Source organism: Schistocerca piceifrons, chromosome 3 (assembly GCF_021461385.2).
Source record: "Schistocerca piceifrons isolate TAMUIC-IGC-003096 chromosome 3, iqSchPice1.1, whole genome shotgun sequence".
Taxonomy (NCBI): Eukaryota; Metazoa; Arthropoda; class Insecta; order Orthoptera; family Acrididae; genus Schistocerca; species Schistocerca piceifrons.
Window position 1 is genome coordinate 599413023 of NC_060140.1, and position 17385 is coordinate 599430407.

The 17385-nt window shown below is 42.0% G+C and overlaps 1 protein-coding gene and 1 non-coding gene across 2 annotated transcripts; one reads left to right on the forward strand and one right to left on the reverse strand.

The window, feature by feature from the left end:
* Positions 1–290: 290 nt before the first annotated feature.
* LOC124788878 (chondroitin proteoglycan-2-like) lies at positions 291–9903 on the reverse strand. The gene is made up of 5 exons (XM_047256162.1): positions 9891–9903; positions 2246–3181; positions 1928–2176; positions 1550–1786; positions 291–1348 (listed from the first exon to the last, which is right to left on the reverse strand). The coding sequence occupies exons 1-5, from the start codon at positions 9901–9903 to the stop codon at positions 291–293; spliced, it is 2493 nt and encodes an 830-aa protein (XP_047112118.1).
* A 7003-nt stretch (positions 9904–16906) lies between these two features.
* Trnat-ugu lies at positions 16907–16981 on the forward strand. The gene has a single exon. It is a non-coding gene; the product is annotated as a tRNA-Thr (tRNA).
* Positions 16982–17385: the final 404 nt, after the last annotated feature.

Below are 17385 nucleotides of genomic sequence, written 5' to 3' on the forward strand. Positions count from 1 at the left end.
GGAGAGTCTCACACATACAGTTTCACACTGAAAAACAGCTCAAAACAAAATATTTCAGTGATTGATGCACCATGACTGCAAACGCAATATAGACTTCAGTTGGTTCTGCGTCCGAGATGCTTAACAATAGAATCTTCAACATATGTAAGACACGGTAAAACTGAATCATAAGCGTCTTATAGGCGAATAACACTGTGGATCTACCAGGTGTACCACTACTTAGTTTGGCTGAAACTATAGTAGTCATATTGGTAGGCTGAAGCTATAGTAGCCATTTTGGTAGCACATGCCTATAAAGGTGAACTATTTACACAGCCAGCACGGTATGGCCAGTCACATACTTCCAGTGTAGGGTTGAAATGGAGCCCAGCAGGGCAGTCAAATGTAACAGGTGTACCATGGTCACATTTGCAGAACTTGGTGCAGTCAGATGAATGGGGAAGGTGCTTAGCAATAGAGTTCTCATCTTCATATTGTGGGCAGCTGCCGACTGCTGGGCAGTCTCCTGTTGGATTGGCTGTTGAGCTTGGTGCTACCGTTGGAGCTGCTGTAGTGGCAGCACTTGTAGGAGCAGCTGTCGATGAGCTTGGTGCTGCAGTTGGAGGTGCTGTAGTGGCAGCACTTGTAGGAGCAGCTGTTGATGGGCTTGGTGCTGCAGTTGGAGCTGCTGTAGTGGCTGCACTTGTGGGAGCAGCTGAGGATGAGCTAGGAGCTGCAGTTGATGGCGATCCACCTGAACAGCCCGCTTGGTCTGGCCAGTCACATACTTCTAGTGTAGGGTTGAAGTGGAGTCCAGCAGGACAGTCGAATGTGACAGGTTTTCCATGGTCACATTTACAGAACTGGCTGCAGTTTGTGGCATGGGGAAGGTGCTTAGCAATAGAGTTCTCATCTTCATATTGTGGGCAGCTGCCGACGGCTGGGCAATCTCCTGATGGAGCAGATGTTGGATTGGCTGTAGAGCTTGGTGCTGCCGTTGGAGCTGCTGTAGTGGCATCACTTGTAGAAGCAGCTGTTGATGAGCTTGGTGCTGCAGTTGGAGCTGCTGTAGTGGCTGCACTTGTGGGAGCAGCTGTGGATGAACTGGGAGCTGCAGTTGACGCTGATCCACCTGAACAGCCCGCCTGGTCTGGCCAGTCACATACTTCTAGTGTAGGGTTGAAGTGGAGTCCAGCAGGACAGTCAAATGTGACAGGTTTTCCATGATCACATTTACAGAATTGGCTGCAGTTTGTGGCATGGGGGAGGTGCTTGGCAATAGAGTTCTCATCTTCATATTGTGGGCAGGTGCCGACTGCTGGGCAGTCTCCTGATGGAGCAGGTGTCGGATTAACTGTTGGGCTTGGTGCTGCTGTTGGAGCTGCTGTAGTGGCAGCACTTGTAGGAGCAGCTGTGGATGAGCTTGGTGCTGCCGTTGGAGCTGCTGTAGTGGCAGCACTTGTAGGAGTTGCTGTTGATGAGCTTGGTGCTGCAGTTGGAGCTGCTGTAGTGGCTGCACTTGTGGGAGCAGCTGTGGATGAACTGGGAGCTGCAGTTGATGCTGATCCACCTGAACAGCCTGCCTGGTCTGGCCAGTCACATACTTCTAGTGTAGGGTTGAAGTGGAGTCCAGCAGGACAGTCGAATGTGACAGGTTTTCCATGATCACATTTACAGAATTGGCTGCAGTTTGTGGCATGGGGGAGGTGCTTAGCAATAGAGTTCTCATCTTCATATTGTGGGCAGGTGCCGACTGCTGGGCAGTCTCCTGATGGAGCAGGTGTCGGATTGGCTGTTGAGCTTGGTGCTACCGTTGGAGCTGCTGTAGTGGCAGCACTTGTAGGAGCAGCTGTGGATGAGCTTGGTGCTGCTGTTGGAGCTGCTGTAGTGGCAGCACTTGTAGGAGCTGCTGTGGAAGAGCTGGGAGCAGCAGTTGATGCTGATCCACTTGAACAGCCTGCTTGGTCTGGCCAGTCACATACTTCCAGTGTAGGGTTGAAGTGTAGTCCAGCAGGACAATCGAATGTGACAGGTTTTCCATGATCACATTTACAGAATTGGCTGCAGTTTGTGGCATGGGGGAGGTGTTTAGCAATAGAGTTCTCATCTTCATATTGTGGGCAGGTGCCGACTGCTGGACAGTCTCCTGATGGAGCAGATGTTGGATTGGCTGTTGAGCTTGGTGCTGCTGTTGGAGCTGCTGTAGTGGCAGCACTTGTAGGAGCTGCTGTGGAAGAGCTGGGAGCAGCAGTTGATGCTGATCCACCTGAACAGCCTGCTTGGTCTGGCCAGTCACATACTTCCAGTGTAGGGTTGAAGTGTAGTCCAGCAGGACAGTCGAATGTGACAGGTTTTCCATGATCACATTTACAGAATTGGCTGCAGTTTGTGGCATGGGGGAGGTGTTTAGCAATAGAGTTCTCATCTTCATATTGTGGGCAGGTGCCGACTGCTGGACAGTCTCCTGATGGAGCAGATGTCGGATTGGCTGTTGAGCTTGGTGCTGCCGTTGGAGCTGCTGTAGTGGCAGCACTTGTAGGAGCAGCTGTGGATGAGCTTGGTGCTGCCGTTGGAGCTGATATAGTGGCAGCACTTGTAGGAGCAGCTGTGGAAGAGCTGGGAGCAGCAGTTGATGCTGATCCACCTGAACAGCCTGCTTGGTCTGGCCAGTCACATACTTCCAGTGTAGGGTTGAAGTGTAGTCCAGCAGGACAGTCGAATGTGACAGGTTTTCCATGATCACATTTACAGAATTGGCTGCAGTTTGTGGCATGGGGGAGGTGTTTAGCAATAGAGTTCTCATCTTCATATTGTGGGCAGGTGCCGACTGCTGGACAGTCTCCTGATGGAGCAGATGTTGGATTGGCTGTTGAGCTTGGTGCTGCAGTTGGAGCTGCTGTAGTGGCAGCACCTGTAGGAGCAGCTGAGGATGAGCTTGGTGCTACAGTTGATGGTGATGCACCTGAACAGCCTGCACGGTCTGGCCAATCACATACTTCCAGCACAGGGTTGAAGTGGAGTCCATCAGGACATATAAACAATACAGGTGCTGCGTGATCACATTTGTAGAAAAGTGAACAGTTTTTGCTGTCTGGTAGATGGTCTGTGTGATCTAGCGCATCTACTGGCGGACAGTCACCTACAGGTGATGCGTCGACTGCAGTTACAGCAACTAGGACCCACACGGTCGTTAACACACTTGCTGAAAGTAAAATAAAAGTCTGTGATAATTTTGCTGTCACTTAAAGAATGCTATTTGCTAAATTTTAGTAGCAGTTAGCAGAATACTTCATAAAATGACACTTTCTTTTGTGCGACCCAAAAGCAAAATCGTCAATGAATTACCAGATTCAGTGTTCGGTAAACAAGTGTGTAGTGAGCTGTGCTGTTAGTTAGTTCAAATGGTTCAAATGGCTCTGAGCAGTATGGGACTTAACATCTGAGGTTATCAGTCCCCTAGAACTTAGAACTACTTAAACCTAACTAACCTAAGGACATCACACACATCCATGCCCGAGGCAGGATTCGAGCTAACGACCGTGGCGATGGCGCGGTTCCAGACTGAAGCGCCTAGAACCGCTCGGCCACTCCGGCCTGCTGTTAGTTAGTCCCTTCGCGACCTCATTTTGTGTTGTAGAACAGGAATGTATTTTATGTTAAGTTTAAAATGTAGCAAGACATTTAAACCAACAATATTAATAATTCCTAGTGTTCACTTTACATATATTTCCAGTACAAATGATACGGAATTAAATCGTGCGTGTCTTCCATGAAGCAACTATATATATATATATATATATATATATATATATATATATATATATATATATATATATATATATCTTTCCTTCAGTTATGTAACATTCCACTGGACCCTGTAATAAACCTGGTACAGTATGAAGGGGGTCTTTAATGTTTGGAGGAGACAAACTCGGATCGCTGTACATGAAACATCATTAAAGCATTTTAAAATAATCCATTCTTCTAGGACTGTGGTTTTGGCCTCCATGAGTAGTTGCAATTCGGCCGCTTAAAATGAAATACGAAGCCCCGAAATAATTTCGTCTCTCGCTCGTTTAGGGCTGTAGATACGATAACACGAAGGATATTGCGGACGTGATTAAGAGCGCCACCTGCCTGTTTCACGGTGTAGTACATTTGTGTACTTGCATCTGTCGGGGGACCCCTGAGGGCTAAGGAAGCACTGAATAGGCACATGCTCTGAAGTGCCCATGTGTTTAAATATATATTAGGGAAGACCATATTTTGACTTGATCTTGCCATAAATATTCAAAATTCACACTGCCCTGTTAGACTGTTTAGTGTTTTTTCTGTTACTGTTTCTTCTAAAACGCTGACAGAGTCCTGAGTGCTGTTAGCGTACAGCACACACAACTGTAGGGGCTTCTTCAGTTCTTTTGTGCAAGTAGCATTTCAGAAAGGACATTACTTGATTAATGTGCATTTGCTACTGATGCTTGCTTCACCGTACGTTTGTGACAGTTTTCTACAATTGCAATCAGCTAGTTGTTGTCATCATTATTCCCTTCAACGGAAGAAGAATATACTTCATTTTTTCCAAGATTCTGACACATGCGTTCACAGAGAAAGTAATCCTAAAGACATAGGAGTGTCAGCACGAGCGGAGTTTTCAATATCGGTAGCTGTCATGACCCTAGTATAAAAAGCAGCGTTTGCGCGAACAGTTATGACTTACTCAGCTAGTTGTTGTCATCATTATTCCCTTCAACGGAAGAAGAATATACTTCAGTTTTTCCAAGATTCTGACACATGCGTTCACAGAGAAAGTAATCCTAAAGACATAGGAGTGTCAGCACGAGCGGAGTTTTCAATATCGGTAGCTAAAAAAAATGGCTCTGAGCACTATGGGACTTAACATCTATGGTCATCAGGCCCCTAGAACTTAGAACTACTTAAACCTAACTAACCTAAGGACATCACACAACACCCAGCCATCACGAGGCAGAGAAAATCCCTGACCCCGCCGGGAATCGAACCCGGGAACTATCGGTAGCTGTCATGACCCTAGTATAAAAAGCAGCGTTTGCGCGAACAGTTATGACTTACACAATGTAGGAGAAGACAGATTACTATTCATCGTAATGAGGAGACACAAAGTTGCTGTTAGGCATTATTAAAAGACACTTGCACATAAGATTTCGGCCACAACCCTTTTCCGAAGAAACGCACACCTCTTGCACACGTGACCGCCAATTCCGGCTGCTCGGCATTCTGGCCCGAGCTGCCAGAGGTGGTTGTCACGTGCCCGTTAGTTGTTCTTGCTTGTGTGAATGTATAGTGTGTATTTATCATTTTCCAAGGAAGACTGTGGCCGAAAGCTTATATGTAAGTGTCTTTTAAATGTGCCTGTCTGCAACTTAGCGTGTCTTATTTATGGTTAAGTAGCAATCTGTCTTTTCCTATATTGTTGATATTCTTCGTAGGAGACTATAAGTGACCCTTTTTTCAGAAATGGAAGAATATGGAAGGTATTTTGAAACTCTTGACAAAGATATTATTTTAATGACGTATATGATGGAAGAATAACTAATTTCGTGGAATTACGCATGTATTTCACGAGTTGGCTACAACATGCAAGTGTAAGGATTCACTGAGGTGATAATGCAAGGGTTCTGTCATGTGACGTGATGAGTCTTATTCAGTGCCTGATGTATTAACAACAAATGAAATGAACTGATTGCATTCAAACACCGAGGCAAATATGCCAGGGTAAGTGAATTTTCCGTGTCAAGTTGGAAAAATATAGCACCTGAAAAATTTACTGCGTAACAATTATGTGACTTGTCGCGGCTCGCTTGAAAACTCTGAAAATTAGCGAAATTTGGGCAGAGTTGCTGTTTTGAAAGTGCCAGTTATTGGCACATATTATCCTGAGAGGTCTTTGGATTAACTTCGAGAACGCTTCGCATCAGTTACAACTTTGCCAGTGAAAAAGAAGAATATTGTTAATACCTGCAACAGTTCTCCCTGAATTAAGATTCCAATTATGTTTACCATGTTGTTAAGAGTGAATCCGTCTTTTGCAAACTGAATATTTATTTTTTATTACTAAATATGTTTCACCTTTTCACACCTGGCATCGTCAATGATTTACATTTTTCTCTGCTTTTCTTGTTTGCGTCGGGTCTTCTGCAGGCATTATACGCACCCAGTACGTATTTGCAATTGATAATGTGTCACATTTATACATTTCGCCTTTGCCGTTGCAGAATGCTTAGGTGCCATACCAAAATAACAGGGAGGTGCCTTTAATATTGGCAAGTAACATTTAACTGCGCACTGATTTCCCTGACTCTACAACCATGAAACAGTCGCGTGACATATTGGTTGCAGGAACGGGCGTGACCTATGAAAACGACAGAGAAAGTGAAACAACGAAAATATTTGTTTATATCACTTGATACGTTAGTTATCTAACAGTCAAGTTACGCAAACAAGAGAAATTTGAAAGTTAATCATCTGTAACTGCATAGAAATATTTGAGATGGCAACAAAGTCTAACAAAAACACCGATGGAAATCTCAACATACCGCAACTTGTTAAGGATCAAAATTCGAAGAAAGGAATATTATGGTTTATGTCCCATCGACGACAGAGCACAAGATACTCTTCAAGGAAGGATACTCGTCCGTATCCATTTCAAAGGAATCATCCCAGTATTTAACTAAACGGCTTGGGAACATTGCGGATTACAATAAACCGAAATGATCGGTTGAGAAGTTGAACCATCCCCCTCGAGATTATGGGTCAAGTGTTTTACCACTGCACCATCTTACTCGATATCAGAATTCGAGTATGAAAAACGTCGTATTGTATGGTATGCTACTGTTCTTAATTGAACCAGTTAAAATAAAGTTAAGTGGCACGTTATGGATCATCACGTTTTAATTTTGTAATATCTACAATATTTGTCTGTACAACAGAACGGATAAAAGCTGTGAGATGGCTACGTTCAGTTGACGAAGGATCCCTGCTGTTTGCTGGTAAGCAGCTATGTTATTGAAATGGGACAATAAAGGGGAAGGACAGTTAGTTGGAAGAGAAAGACCGGCATTAAACCAATTACTAACACAAAATACGCAATATACCATTCCGCATTGTAAGGTGTATCGAGAGCCTACACAATAATAAAAATTAGGACAGGAGTAATTAAACAAATACTGAAAAGTAAGTAAAGAGAAGATACCCATTTCGCATGAAAATAAAAGACCACAGCCGTCCAGTAAGGCTGAAGCGTTCGTAGACATTTACCTGTCCCCCGCACGGGAAACTCAGAATGTTTAAATCTATACCCAGCCAATATTATCGCTTTCCTGGAACAATTCGCAATATTTTCTGCCCGTGGGACAGACACATTGTGGACACAGCGAGTACTAACCTCTGTCTACGTTCACCTTTTCAATGACGGAAGTTACAATCCATAGTATTTAATACGCAGCGTACGCACTGAAAGCTAAGAGTTTCACAGTCGTGGTCTACAAGTCGATTAATTTATTTATGTGTATATTAACGTACGTTTTCATTTGAGGAGAAATTTTTTTTCAACTGTGTTCGAAGCTTCCACACCGTACTACTCTTAAGTAGGATGCAACCATATTAACCATAATAATATATTAGTGTTATAATATATCTCTCTGAGAAGAAAATGTCGATAGATTAACAATCCTCAGTAGTTTGTTTCACTTTGAGATCGAGAGGAATTGGATATTCCCTAAAAGATTTCCAAAACAGGTTCGTATGATGCAGGTACAAATCATGAAAATTTTTGACGAAGTTACAATGTATTAAGTGCAAATTCAGATCACTAAATATAAGACAGAATTCACATATACCATAAACATACCGGTAACACGAAATGGCATGAACAGATGAGTGTAAACCTAATTCTTTTCAGACTATTAAAAAATGTGTGCGTATCTTCGTAGCCAAAAGGATTTTGTAAACTATTCTCTGGAATATACTCATGATACGATAAGTTGCAGCTTACACATATATGCGTATCTGACAGAAACAGCTCATATAATGGACAGATAGTCTTACTTATACTCCTCACACCAGTACCGGAAGAATCAAGATTATTTAAAAAATATTTCATTCACTTACTGGATCTCCTTCAAGAGATCCATTCCTGCGAAAGAATGATGAAGACGGTCAAAACCATTGTCCCTGTTAAGAATAATTACTCCAGCATGAACATCAACATCGCCGAACGTCCACATCAATTTGAAGATACCATAATCTACTAGTATTCACTTGTTCCAAGGAAATATAAATTCGTGATCTTGTAGTAAACGGAAGTAAACGCCATATGTATTATGAACGACGGTACGATATTGCTATCGCTGTCACATTAAACGGTTTCGTATTTATATGGGTTTCTAGTAACAGATCATAGCACACGGATTGTTTATTCCATCTAACAGCAGAACCTAGTGTTAAATTTGGTCAATGACAAAAAGGCGATAACCTGCTCCGATTTATGTGAAACACTCAGATCTCGTCAATTTGTGATTGACAATACTGAAGAAAAACTTATACCGGAATCTTTTACTGAATGAGGTACTGATAACAAGAAATCGGGGCACAACAAGACCAAATGTTTCACATTTTACTACAAGCCACGAAAACCTTAAGAAGTTGCAGTAAATTAAGTATTTCTAAGAATCCGTGTTGTCTCGAACCACCTGCAAAATGATGAATACCACACAGTGCAACATGTGTCTGAAACTAATGATGATCAACCCGTCCTAAAGAAACATACTACAAACATGTTACATTCCTCTAAGTTTCATGTTTGTAAACAGCAAGATAACGCCACCACGAGAGTATAAATATAAAATAAGAACGAGAATGACAAAGAAAAACTAAGACAGATAGTGTAGAAGAAACGAAACTTAGAGCAATGTGTTAAATCCAACTTTCTGTCAATATTTTCAAAAAATAGACTTAAGAAAAAATTACTGAATTCCTTGAAAAGAATGAAACGTTACAGGAGCAACAGAAAAGTTATGATTACTCTTTCCAAATAACCGCGTTTTGAGACAGCGAGAAAGTCTACAGTCATAACTACGAATCTTCAATTTCGCAATTAAACTATTACGTCTGTTGTTCAGAGGACTGATTGTGTTACAGCTGGTCCCATGCTATCCCAAAACTTTTCTTCAGAAATAATGAGTATAAACATCTTGATGTAAAATAAAGAGATGTTTGTGAACCTTAGTTAATCCACTATGGCGTATATTATGGCAGAAACCCTATTGAACTGAGCCAAAACTTAATGTTAAGGGAAAGCGATTTTCCTTTAAAATGCCAATAAATGCTGCATAAAGTTTATTAGGAGTCGAATTATATCGTAGTATAGTATCTCATTCGGTTCATCCAGGCAGTATTACATTACCGGAACAGAAAAAAATAAATGGTTATTATGATATGTGTAAACCTTCTCTCAAATAGAGAAGCTATGATGTACAAATCTAAACCGAGAGGCCTCAATCACAGTACATCTTTTAAGCAGTCAATAAGTTTTAACTGCATATAAATTTGTGACTATGAGTAATGAATGCATAAGTTACAATTGACAGTTGTCCTGTTTCGTTAGTCGTCCCTAAGTGAGTTGAATATTGCTGTTCCTACAGTTTTCAAACAACAAATCCGAAAAGATAGCACAAGAAACAAGTTTCTCGTAGAAACAGAAAACAAGAGAGATATAAAATGGTTGGCAGTACTCGGCGGGAGTTGTTAATAGACGCAGGAATGTACCTGGCACAGAAAAGAGTCCTAGCGCATGGCTACCACATTTGCATCGGTAAAATGAAGTCTGTCAGTGAGAATAACAAAAAACTAGAACACAGCTGTAGCTTTCAGCTCACCTCTTAGATTCATGTCGAAAAGACGTCAGCGCTTTCGATGGTTCACAGTGAATGGCGATACCAAGGATGAGCACTGGTGGTAGGAGCTTATATATCATGGCTTGTGTAGAATTATCACAGTGAAACAAGTTATCTTGATCTTATCTCGCAAAAGTGAAACAGGTAGTACGTCACATCCAGAAAATGCGAAATTTTGGAGGGTCTCCGTCCGAAAGTAACACGCCCATGCTCCGATACGGTTTTTAGAGATACGTCGTGTCATATCAAAACGTGTGGAGGGAGATACAGTGCTGTCGCTGGCGGGGCAAATCCAATACGCACGTACAAGCAACCCTTGACCCTAACGCATTCTCACACTGACGACATTTTCCTGACATATAGATAGTGGCTTTTCTGTATCACCCCTGTGGCAAAGAATTATATTTCTAGCATATATATTACGCCGTGATATTACAACGTATTGATATCGATTGGCATCCGAAAGTAGGTTACGTTGCAGAGGGATTATGAAGAAGCAGTTTTCTTACGACATGTTTGAAACAGGAATATTGTGCTGTAGCGTAAGGATTACGTTTTTTTCCTACTTTTTATAAAACGTAACAGTTGACCGAACTATTTTTTATGTTAACAGTGGCAACACAACGGGTCTAACATTTACATGTTTGACCTCACCCATTATATCCTTGTTTAGGCATCGCATTAGTTGTTCTTACATCAGATTTAGTGAGATAGATAATTTAACCGTTCTCATACATGTTTTACCGGAGTAGTATCCCAGTGACAACTTTTGGAACCTCTCATCGAAACACAATAGTAAAGTATAAAATATATGTACGAGCAGAGCAAAGCTTACACATTCAGCGTCCCCAATAAAAAGTACCACACGGAACTTTACAATATGCGTTGGACTCATCCTGACAGATCGATATAACGTGGTGGAAAAAAACCAGCCACGATCGGCACCATTCTATCGTCAAAGCTAGGTAAGTTTGTGAAACACTTGAGTTTCGCAGAAGATGCAGTTGAAATGCTCCTTAGTTGAGGGCTACGTTGAGACAATTAGACAAGGCATCAAATATCTGTACGGGAATTTACTTCTTTTTGCTTACAGCGTAAACTACAAAATCGTATTTGAGTAAATGGACTGTATGGTACTTTATGAGAACTGATAAATCTACAGTTAATTTTTGCCTCGCTTAGTTTTCCGGCTGTATCCCGAAAACCCTTCATTTTGAAGCTGAACGTAGACATTTAAATCTGCTTTCGATAACACAGGGATACCGTAATCTGGAGGACGACCATTCAACTCCGCGTCCGGCCATCCGGATTTACGTTTCCCGTGATTTTCCTAAATCGATTCAGGCAAGTGCCGGGATGGTTTCTCTGAAAGCGCACGGCCGATTTCCTTCCCCCTCCCCCCCCCCCCTTCCCTAATCCGATTTTGTGCTCCGTCTCTAATGACCTCGTTATCGACGAAACGTTGAACACTAGTCTCCTGCTTCCCCTCCTCCAGGGATTCCATAGAAATAGCTTTTCCTTGATATTTTTAGTGATGTATTGCATCCAATGTTACCCACACGTTACCAGTGCAAATATCTTTACCATTCTGTTAACTTCAATGTGTATCTGAAATATCTTGAAGTTCCACATATCCACATACACAAAAAGTTCTTCTTAATTTAGGCTTTCCTAATTTCAAGAAGTTTTCAACACATTTTTGTACTTGTTTGGGTCTTTTACTAGTTAATTTTCATAGTTTTGTTTTGCTAGAGTGAAATGTGTGCAACGTTAAACTCTACATCTTCAGAGAACAAGATCACGGTTCTAATTGATAAGCAAAATCATCCGTAGTTGACTATATACGTTAACTCAAAAAATCTTTTCTTCTCAGTACACACAACATGTCAGTATCTCCTGGCAAATGCAACATAAGATCTGGTATTCGAAATCCATCTACACACAGTCCAGCGTGCGCTTATCAATAAAGGTAACTGTATTGTAGATTCTAGTGGTTATAAGGAAAGGAAACTGCATTGTAGATTCTATGCGTCACCGTCGAAGTTTGACATATCAGGAAATTGAATTGTTGGTAACAATGCAAGTACCACCATAAGCACCAATGTCATTATGCTAATTCGTGATGGAAACAGACTGTTAATTGACCATCAGTTAAATGACGTATCAAACAGAGCTCCGAAAGATAAAGGTGATTTGTGTTGCCAATTACACCTTCAGTTAAAGAAGTTAATATCTAATAACAGATCCACTAGTCAGCAATATCACACATCATCTTTTCAGTCCCGGTTAGAGACGTTGTCTTGTTGAAATCTATCATCTTCGAACGTAATCATCACGTACCTAGGAAAATTCTTCTCAGAAAATTGTATGCGTTTGGATGTGTTAGCTCTTTTCGTAATCTGTACTTTCGGTGTAGATACTTCCAAACGGATGCGAACAGGAGTAAGCTAAACATTGTCGAAGGTAGCACTCGGAAAACCTTGGAACGGATATCCATTGTGAATGTCGGAGAGGTTCTAGTATGCATTCAATGTGTTATGTTTCTTCTGATGGCCAAAAAGGAGGTTCGTTAGTTCATTGAGTTCTCAGATTTGACTGTATCTGTGTGTCTGATGAGGTTTCCGTATCCCACAGTAAGCTTTTTACGTTATCATTATGTAATGTGGTTCATACGAACACACTAAAAAACTCCTTTGAAGTTAATTCCTGAGATAGTCTCCAAAATGTTATTCTGCAATTACTGGATGGAATGTTAGTGCGCTGTGAAGCAGTTTACCATTTGAGACAATATTTTGTTGTCCAATGGCGCTGGGATGGGGTAACAAAGATACTATTTTAGAGACAACACTGTCTTCTCAGTAGAACAAGTCTAGGAAAAGCAATAGCATCCTTCTGTTTTTATTTATGTAAAGTGACTACCACAGTTTTTCACTGGAACGACGTAGAGAAAAGAGCAAGAACTTAAACACCGATGTCCTTAGAGGCACTGGAAACTCATTAGTCCGGAATACGAGTCAAGCATAATCATTATTGTACCAATATGATCCTGTAAGCACGACTCCGAATTTCTTTGACATCTGCTGCCAGGCATCGTTGATGAGAATTTCAAACGCTGGGTAATACTCTACAATTGGTGCGTTACACACAATTTCATTTATAGAAGCACCGCCGTTTTTCAGAATACTCCCGGCTAATACTGATTCTACGTGATCATCTCATTACATATCGCTTCTTAGCATTACTCCAAATACTTGTACGATGTGACGTGCTCAAATTGGTCGCTACTAGTCTCGTAATCGCGGCTTTTCTATATTTGATATAGACAACTCATTGGTTTTGTGTCCCATTCAGTTATTGTGTGGTCTGCATCTTCTACACGGATGAAAGTTACAGAAGCAAATGGTCGCCAGTGCTTGCTCACGACGAGAGCGCTACACGCTCTGAAACATGGGGATATCTACGTTCAAGATATTTTACTTTGTACGATGCTTCTTACCAAGGGTTTTCTAAGTTAGTAGTCCACATATTCGTTTCCAATAAAGTGGACTGGTGTTCCCCAACGGTGAGAAACTTCCTGCTTCTCTGTACAAGTTCCAAACCTTGACTGCGAAGTAGTATTTTGGTCAGTTCAGCTGCTTCACGTTAACTAACTCGTAAGTTTATTTATACTTAACAGTTGTTGTTCTTCAATACTGCCAACAACTGCCAACAATACTGCCACAACGAATTTCATGAGGTACCTACTTTTCATGTCATCTTGTGTGATGTATCTCGAACGCTATGTGCCATTACGAAAGTTTGTTGTGGTAAATTATCCTCTCAATCATTCAGAATAATTATGGCAAGCATTCTTAGCTCATGTGCACGACAGAGAAAGACAATTAGAGTAGAAGAGGAGGAAATTCAGGTAGCGCAAAAAGAGGGAAGCTGTGGCATTCTAACGGTATTTCTAATGTCTATGACAGCCTTCTGTATTCTGATCAATGAAGAAATCTCAGTTGAGTGAGAAATCTAAGAACACTTCGTTAGGTACAGGCAATGATCTCCTAACTTCAAGCATTACATAACTACTGTAGCATCTGACCTTGAGGCAGTTTCGTGGTAAAATGAATGAAAGTACTTGGTTAATAGATAAAACAGCAGTAGCGAAGATGATAAATCTCTTAAAACGGGTATGAGAACGGCTAACAAGAAGACGCGACATGACTCAGCGATTTTCAATCTCAAGTAATAGAAAAGCCAAACAACAGAAGACTTGTGCTTGTTGCATATGATAAGCTGTATACCGTATGTTGCATAAGACATTACCAGCGCTGAATAATTTTTGTGCAGAGGTAACAGTAACTGTGTAACTATCTTGTTTTCAAAATAGAGGAATACAGGTGGGAGTAAAACAAGAAAATAAATATGGAAACGTCGTATCATCGTCTGTCTTCATCTGTGTAGCCTGCCTGCTTAGCTGGATTTTAACATCCTTGTCTCCCATGCATGTGGGCCCGGGTTGGATTCCCGGCCGGATTGGAGATTTTCTCCGCTCGTGGATTAGGTATTGTGTTGTCCTCATCATCATATCATCCTCATCATCGGCGCTCAAGTTGCCCAATATGGGGCGTCGAATGAAATAAGTCTTGCACCTGGCGGCCGAACTTCCCCGGATGGGGCCTCCCGGCCAACGACGCAATACGCTCATTTCCATTTTTTCATCTGTGAAGACAGGAAGCGATAAGTTCGTGTCATGTCACGAAGATCCATTTTTGGGATTTTATTATGACCGTGTTTCGATAATATATAACAAATTTATAACGTCTGAAAGAATAGAACTACAAATATACCGTCGCTTGTGGCTATTCAAATCAGTTTCTTTTATCTCTGTAATAAAACATGTTGTACAAGAGATTAAAGACAGGAATTGCCGCTACATTGCCCAATCGACATAACTGAAACCGAGTGACGTATAAACATTGTTTTACCGATATGTGGCCAGTATTATTGACGCAAGTTGCTGACGTTCGCAGCTTATCAAATACATATCACGTCTTCACCGGCTGAGCGTTCTCGTTGTAATGACTCGGCGCTAACAGTCACACAATAATACAGTACAACAAAAGAATCTTATATTGTTCACCCTATTCCGTTTGACATATCTGGCATTCCGTAAAGTGATTTACGAGACGGAAGTGCTATAAAGGCTAACCCCGTGATAACATTACAAACTTTCAGGAATGATGGAGAAGGTAAATACATCAATTTGAGGTAAAGGACTGTAGTCGGGAAAAGACGAAGTGGCAAGGTACAAGCTGATATCGACTCAAGTTCCTCCTTAGCCTCACGCGGCGGACACTCTGAGAGTCCCAACTAAAGAACCCTGATCGTGGTATACGGAATTCATCCAGAATAGTTCCTAATGCCCCAGATAATATCCCTCGTGTATAGACTAGTAGCAGCGCACGTGACTTGATGTCAAAGAAATGGAAAATTCAAAGTCTACGGTAGAGTAAGATTGATTTCAGTTTACCTGCAAAAATTCACAAGCTGCTACATTTACAACAGTTTTTCAAAATGTCAATGCAGGCATGGCAGCGTCGCGCGAAGTTCTGTCGCACCCGCTTTAGTATGCGTGGTGTCGTTTGAACAGTGTCGAAGGCAGCGAGAAGTCTCACCAGGAGATTCTCTTTAGCAGCAGTCATCGAGTCAAGCATCCGTGTGGCCCGCATGTCTCAGACGCACTTTATAATTTGTATCTAACAACTAAGAGCCGAATCCACAAACGTCAACTAACTTTAACAGCCTGTGAAGAGATTAGTTTACCTACTTGGTATAAAAAAACTTACTGCGATAGTGTTATTTAAAGACCTGTTTGATTTTATTTGATGCTGGTGAATTCCACCGTGAGCTAAGTAAATCTGGCCGCCTACCTCAGAGCCTGAGACATAAGTAGAGCTGCCACTGCAGCGTTAAAGGTTATGAGAGGGAAGACGTTTTATTTCTGGTTTTCCAATGCTGACCACACGTGGGCGTGAGTGTCTCATGCCGATCGGCTGCTGAGGTATAAATTCAGACTTATCTAACATGTATTCGTGAATGTGCATTATAAAAACTGTCACCTTCAAATGTTATACATGTTTGTAGCAAGGAATAGTAAATTACGTTAAAGCAGTTGTAATACAGGGCAATTAGTAGAAGAAATATGACACTCAAAACATTTAGTAGACATCGTGTCTCATCTTGCACTATGCATTAAATGCAAGTACAGTTTCTATTATTAATCAGTTAATCATCCGCTCACACAGAGAACACAAAAACGTTTCGTCTGGCCATTACTATGGCACAACTCCACAACTCAGGGGTAGATTAGAGCGGCAGCAATCGAAATCAGAGATACAGAGAGAGGGAGAGAGAGAGAGAGAGAGAGAGAGAGATAGATAGAGAGAAAGGGAGCGATCGAGCGAGCGAGCGAGCAAGAGTCGACACAAAGTGTTACGAATTGTACCGACTTTTAACGATTAGTACTTTGGGAACCAGTGCCCAACTTACCGCGACCCACATGGCCCCATGTGAAGAAATCAAGTGGAGTGAGTTCCGGTGAACGTGGTGGCCACGAAACAGGATGTCATCTGCCCATCCATTTTTCGGGGAATGTGTAATCCAGTCCAGTCCTTCAGTCCAAAGTGAAGTGGGGCTCCATCATGTTGGAACCACGTCCGTTGACGAAAAATGGGATATGTTCCAGAAACCGGGGCCGTGTGTCTCCGATAATGACCGAAAGAACAGAAACCATGTTCATATAGTTAAGGCTAACCGGCCATTGACCTTCTTCTTCTGTGCGGATGTACACGTATTGCCAGAACTCGTACGGGACTCAGTAAAATTGTCTGCCGCGAGTGATGAGTGTAATGGGCAGGGGCACCTACGATTGTAGTGTGTTGACATTAAGTTGGGAATGTGGGTCTCACGAGGAGCGTGCAAGGATAAGTCCCTGCACTCGCACTATGCTCTGTGCCCTCGATGGCTCAGATGGATAGAGCGTCTGCCATGTAAGCAGGAGATCCTGTGTTCGAGTCACGGTCGGGGCACACATTTTCAACTGTCCCCATTGATGTATATCAACGCCTTTTGGCAGCGTAGAGTCTTGATTTAATTATCATTTCACTGTATAGACTGATACATTTAAGTGGAGAGGTCGAAGAAACGGGCCTAGTACGTAATCATTGACTTTGCCTGCCCACACGTGCTTTGATAATCTGCAGTAATGACTCTTCACAGCTTTAAAGCGGGGCTCTCATAGGCCCAAACATGACTATTGCGACTATTTAGCATTCCGTCTCTCGTAAACTAGGTTTCATCCCTGAAAAGCCAGGAAAGTGATTTGAAACTTCCTGGCAGATTAAAACAGTGTGCCGGACCGAGACTCGGACTCGGGACCTTTGCCTTTCGCAGCAAGTGCTCTGTCGACTGAACTACCCAAGCATGACTCGCG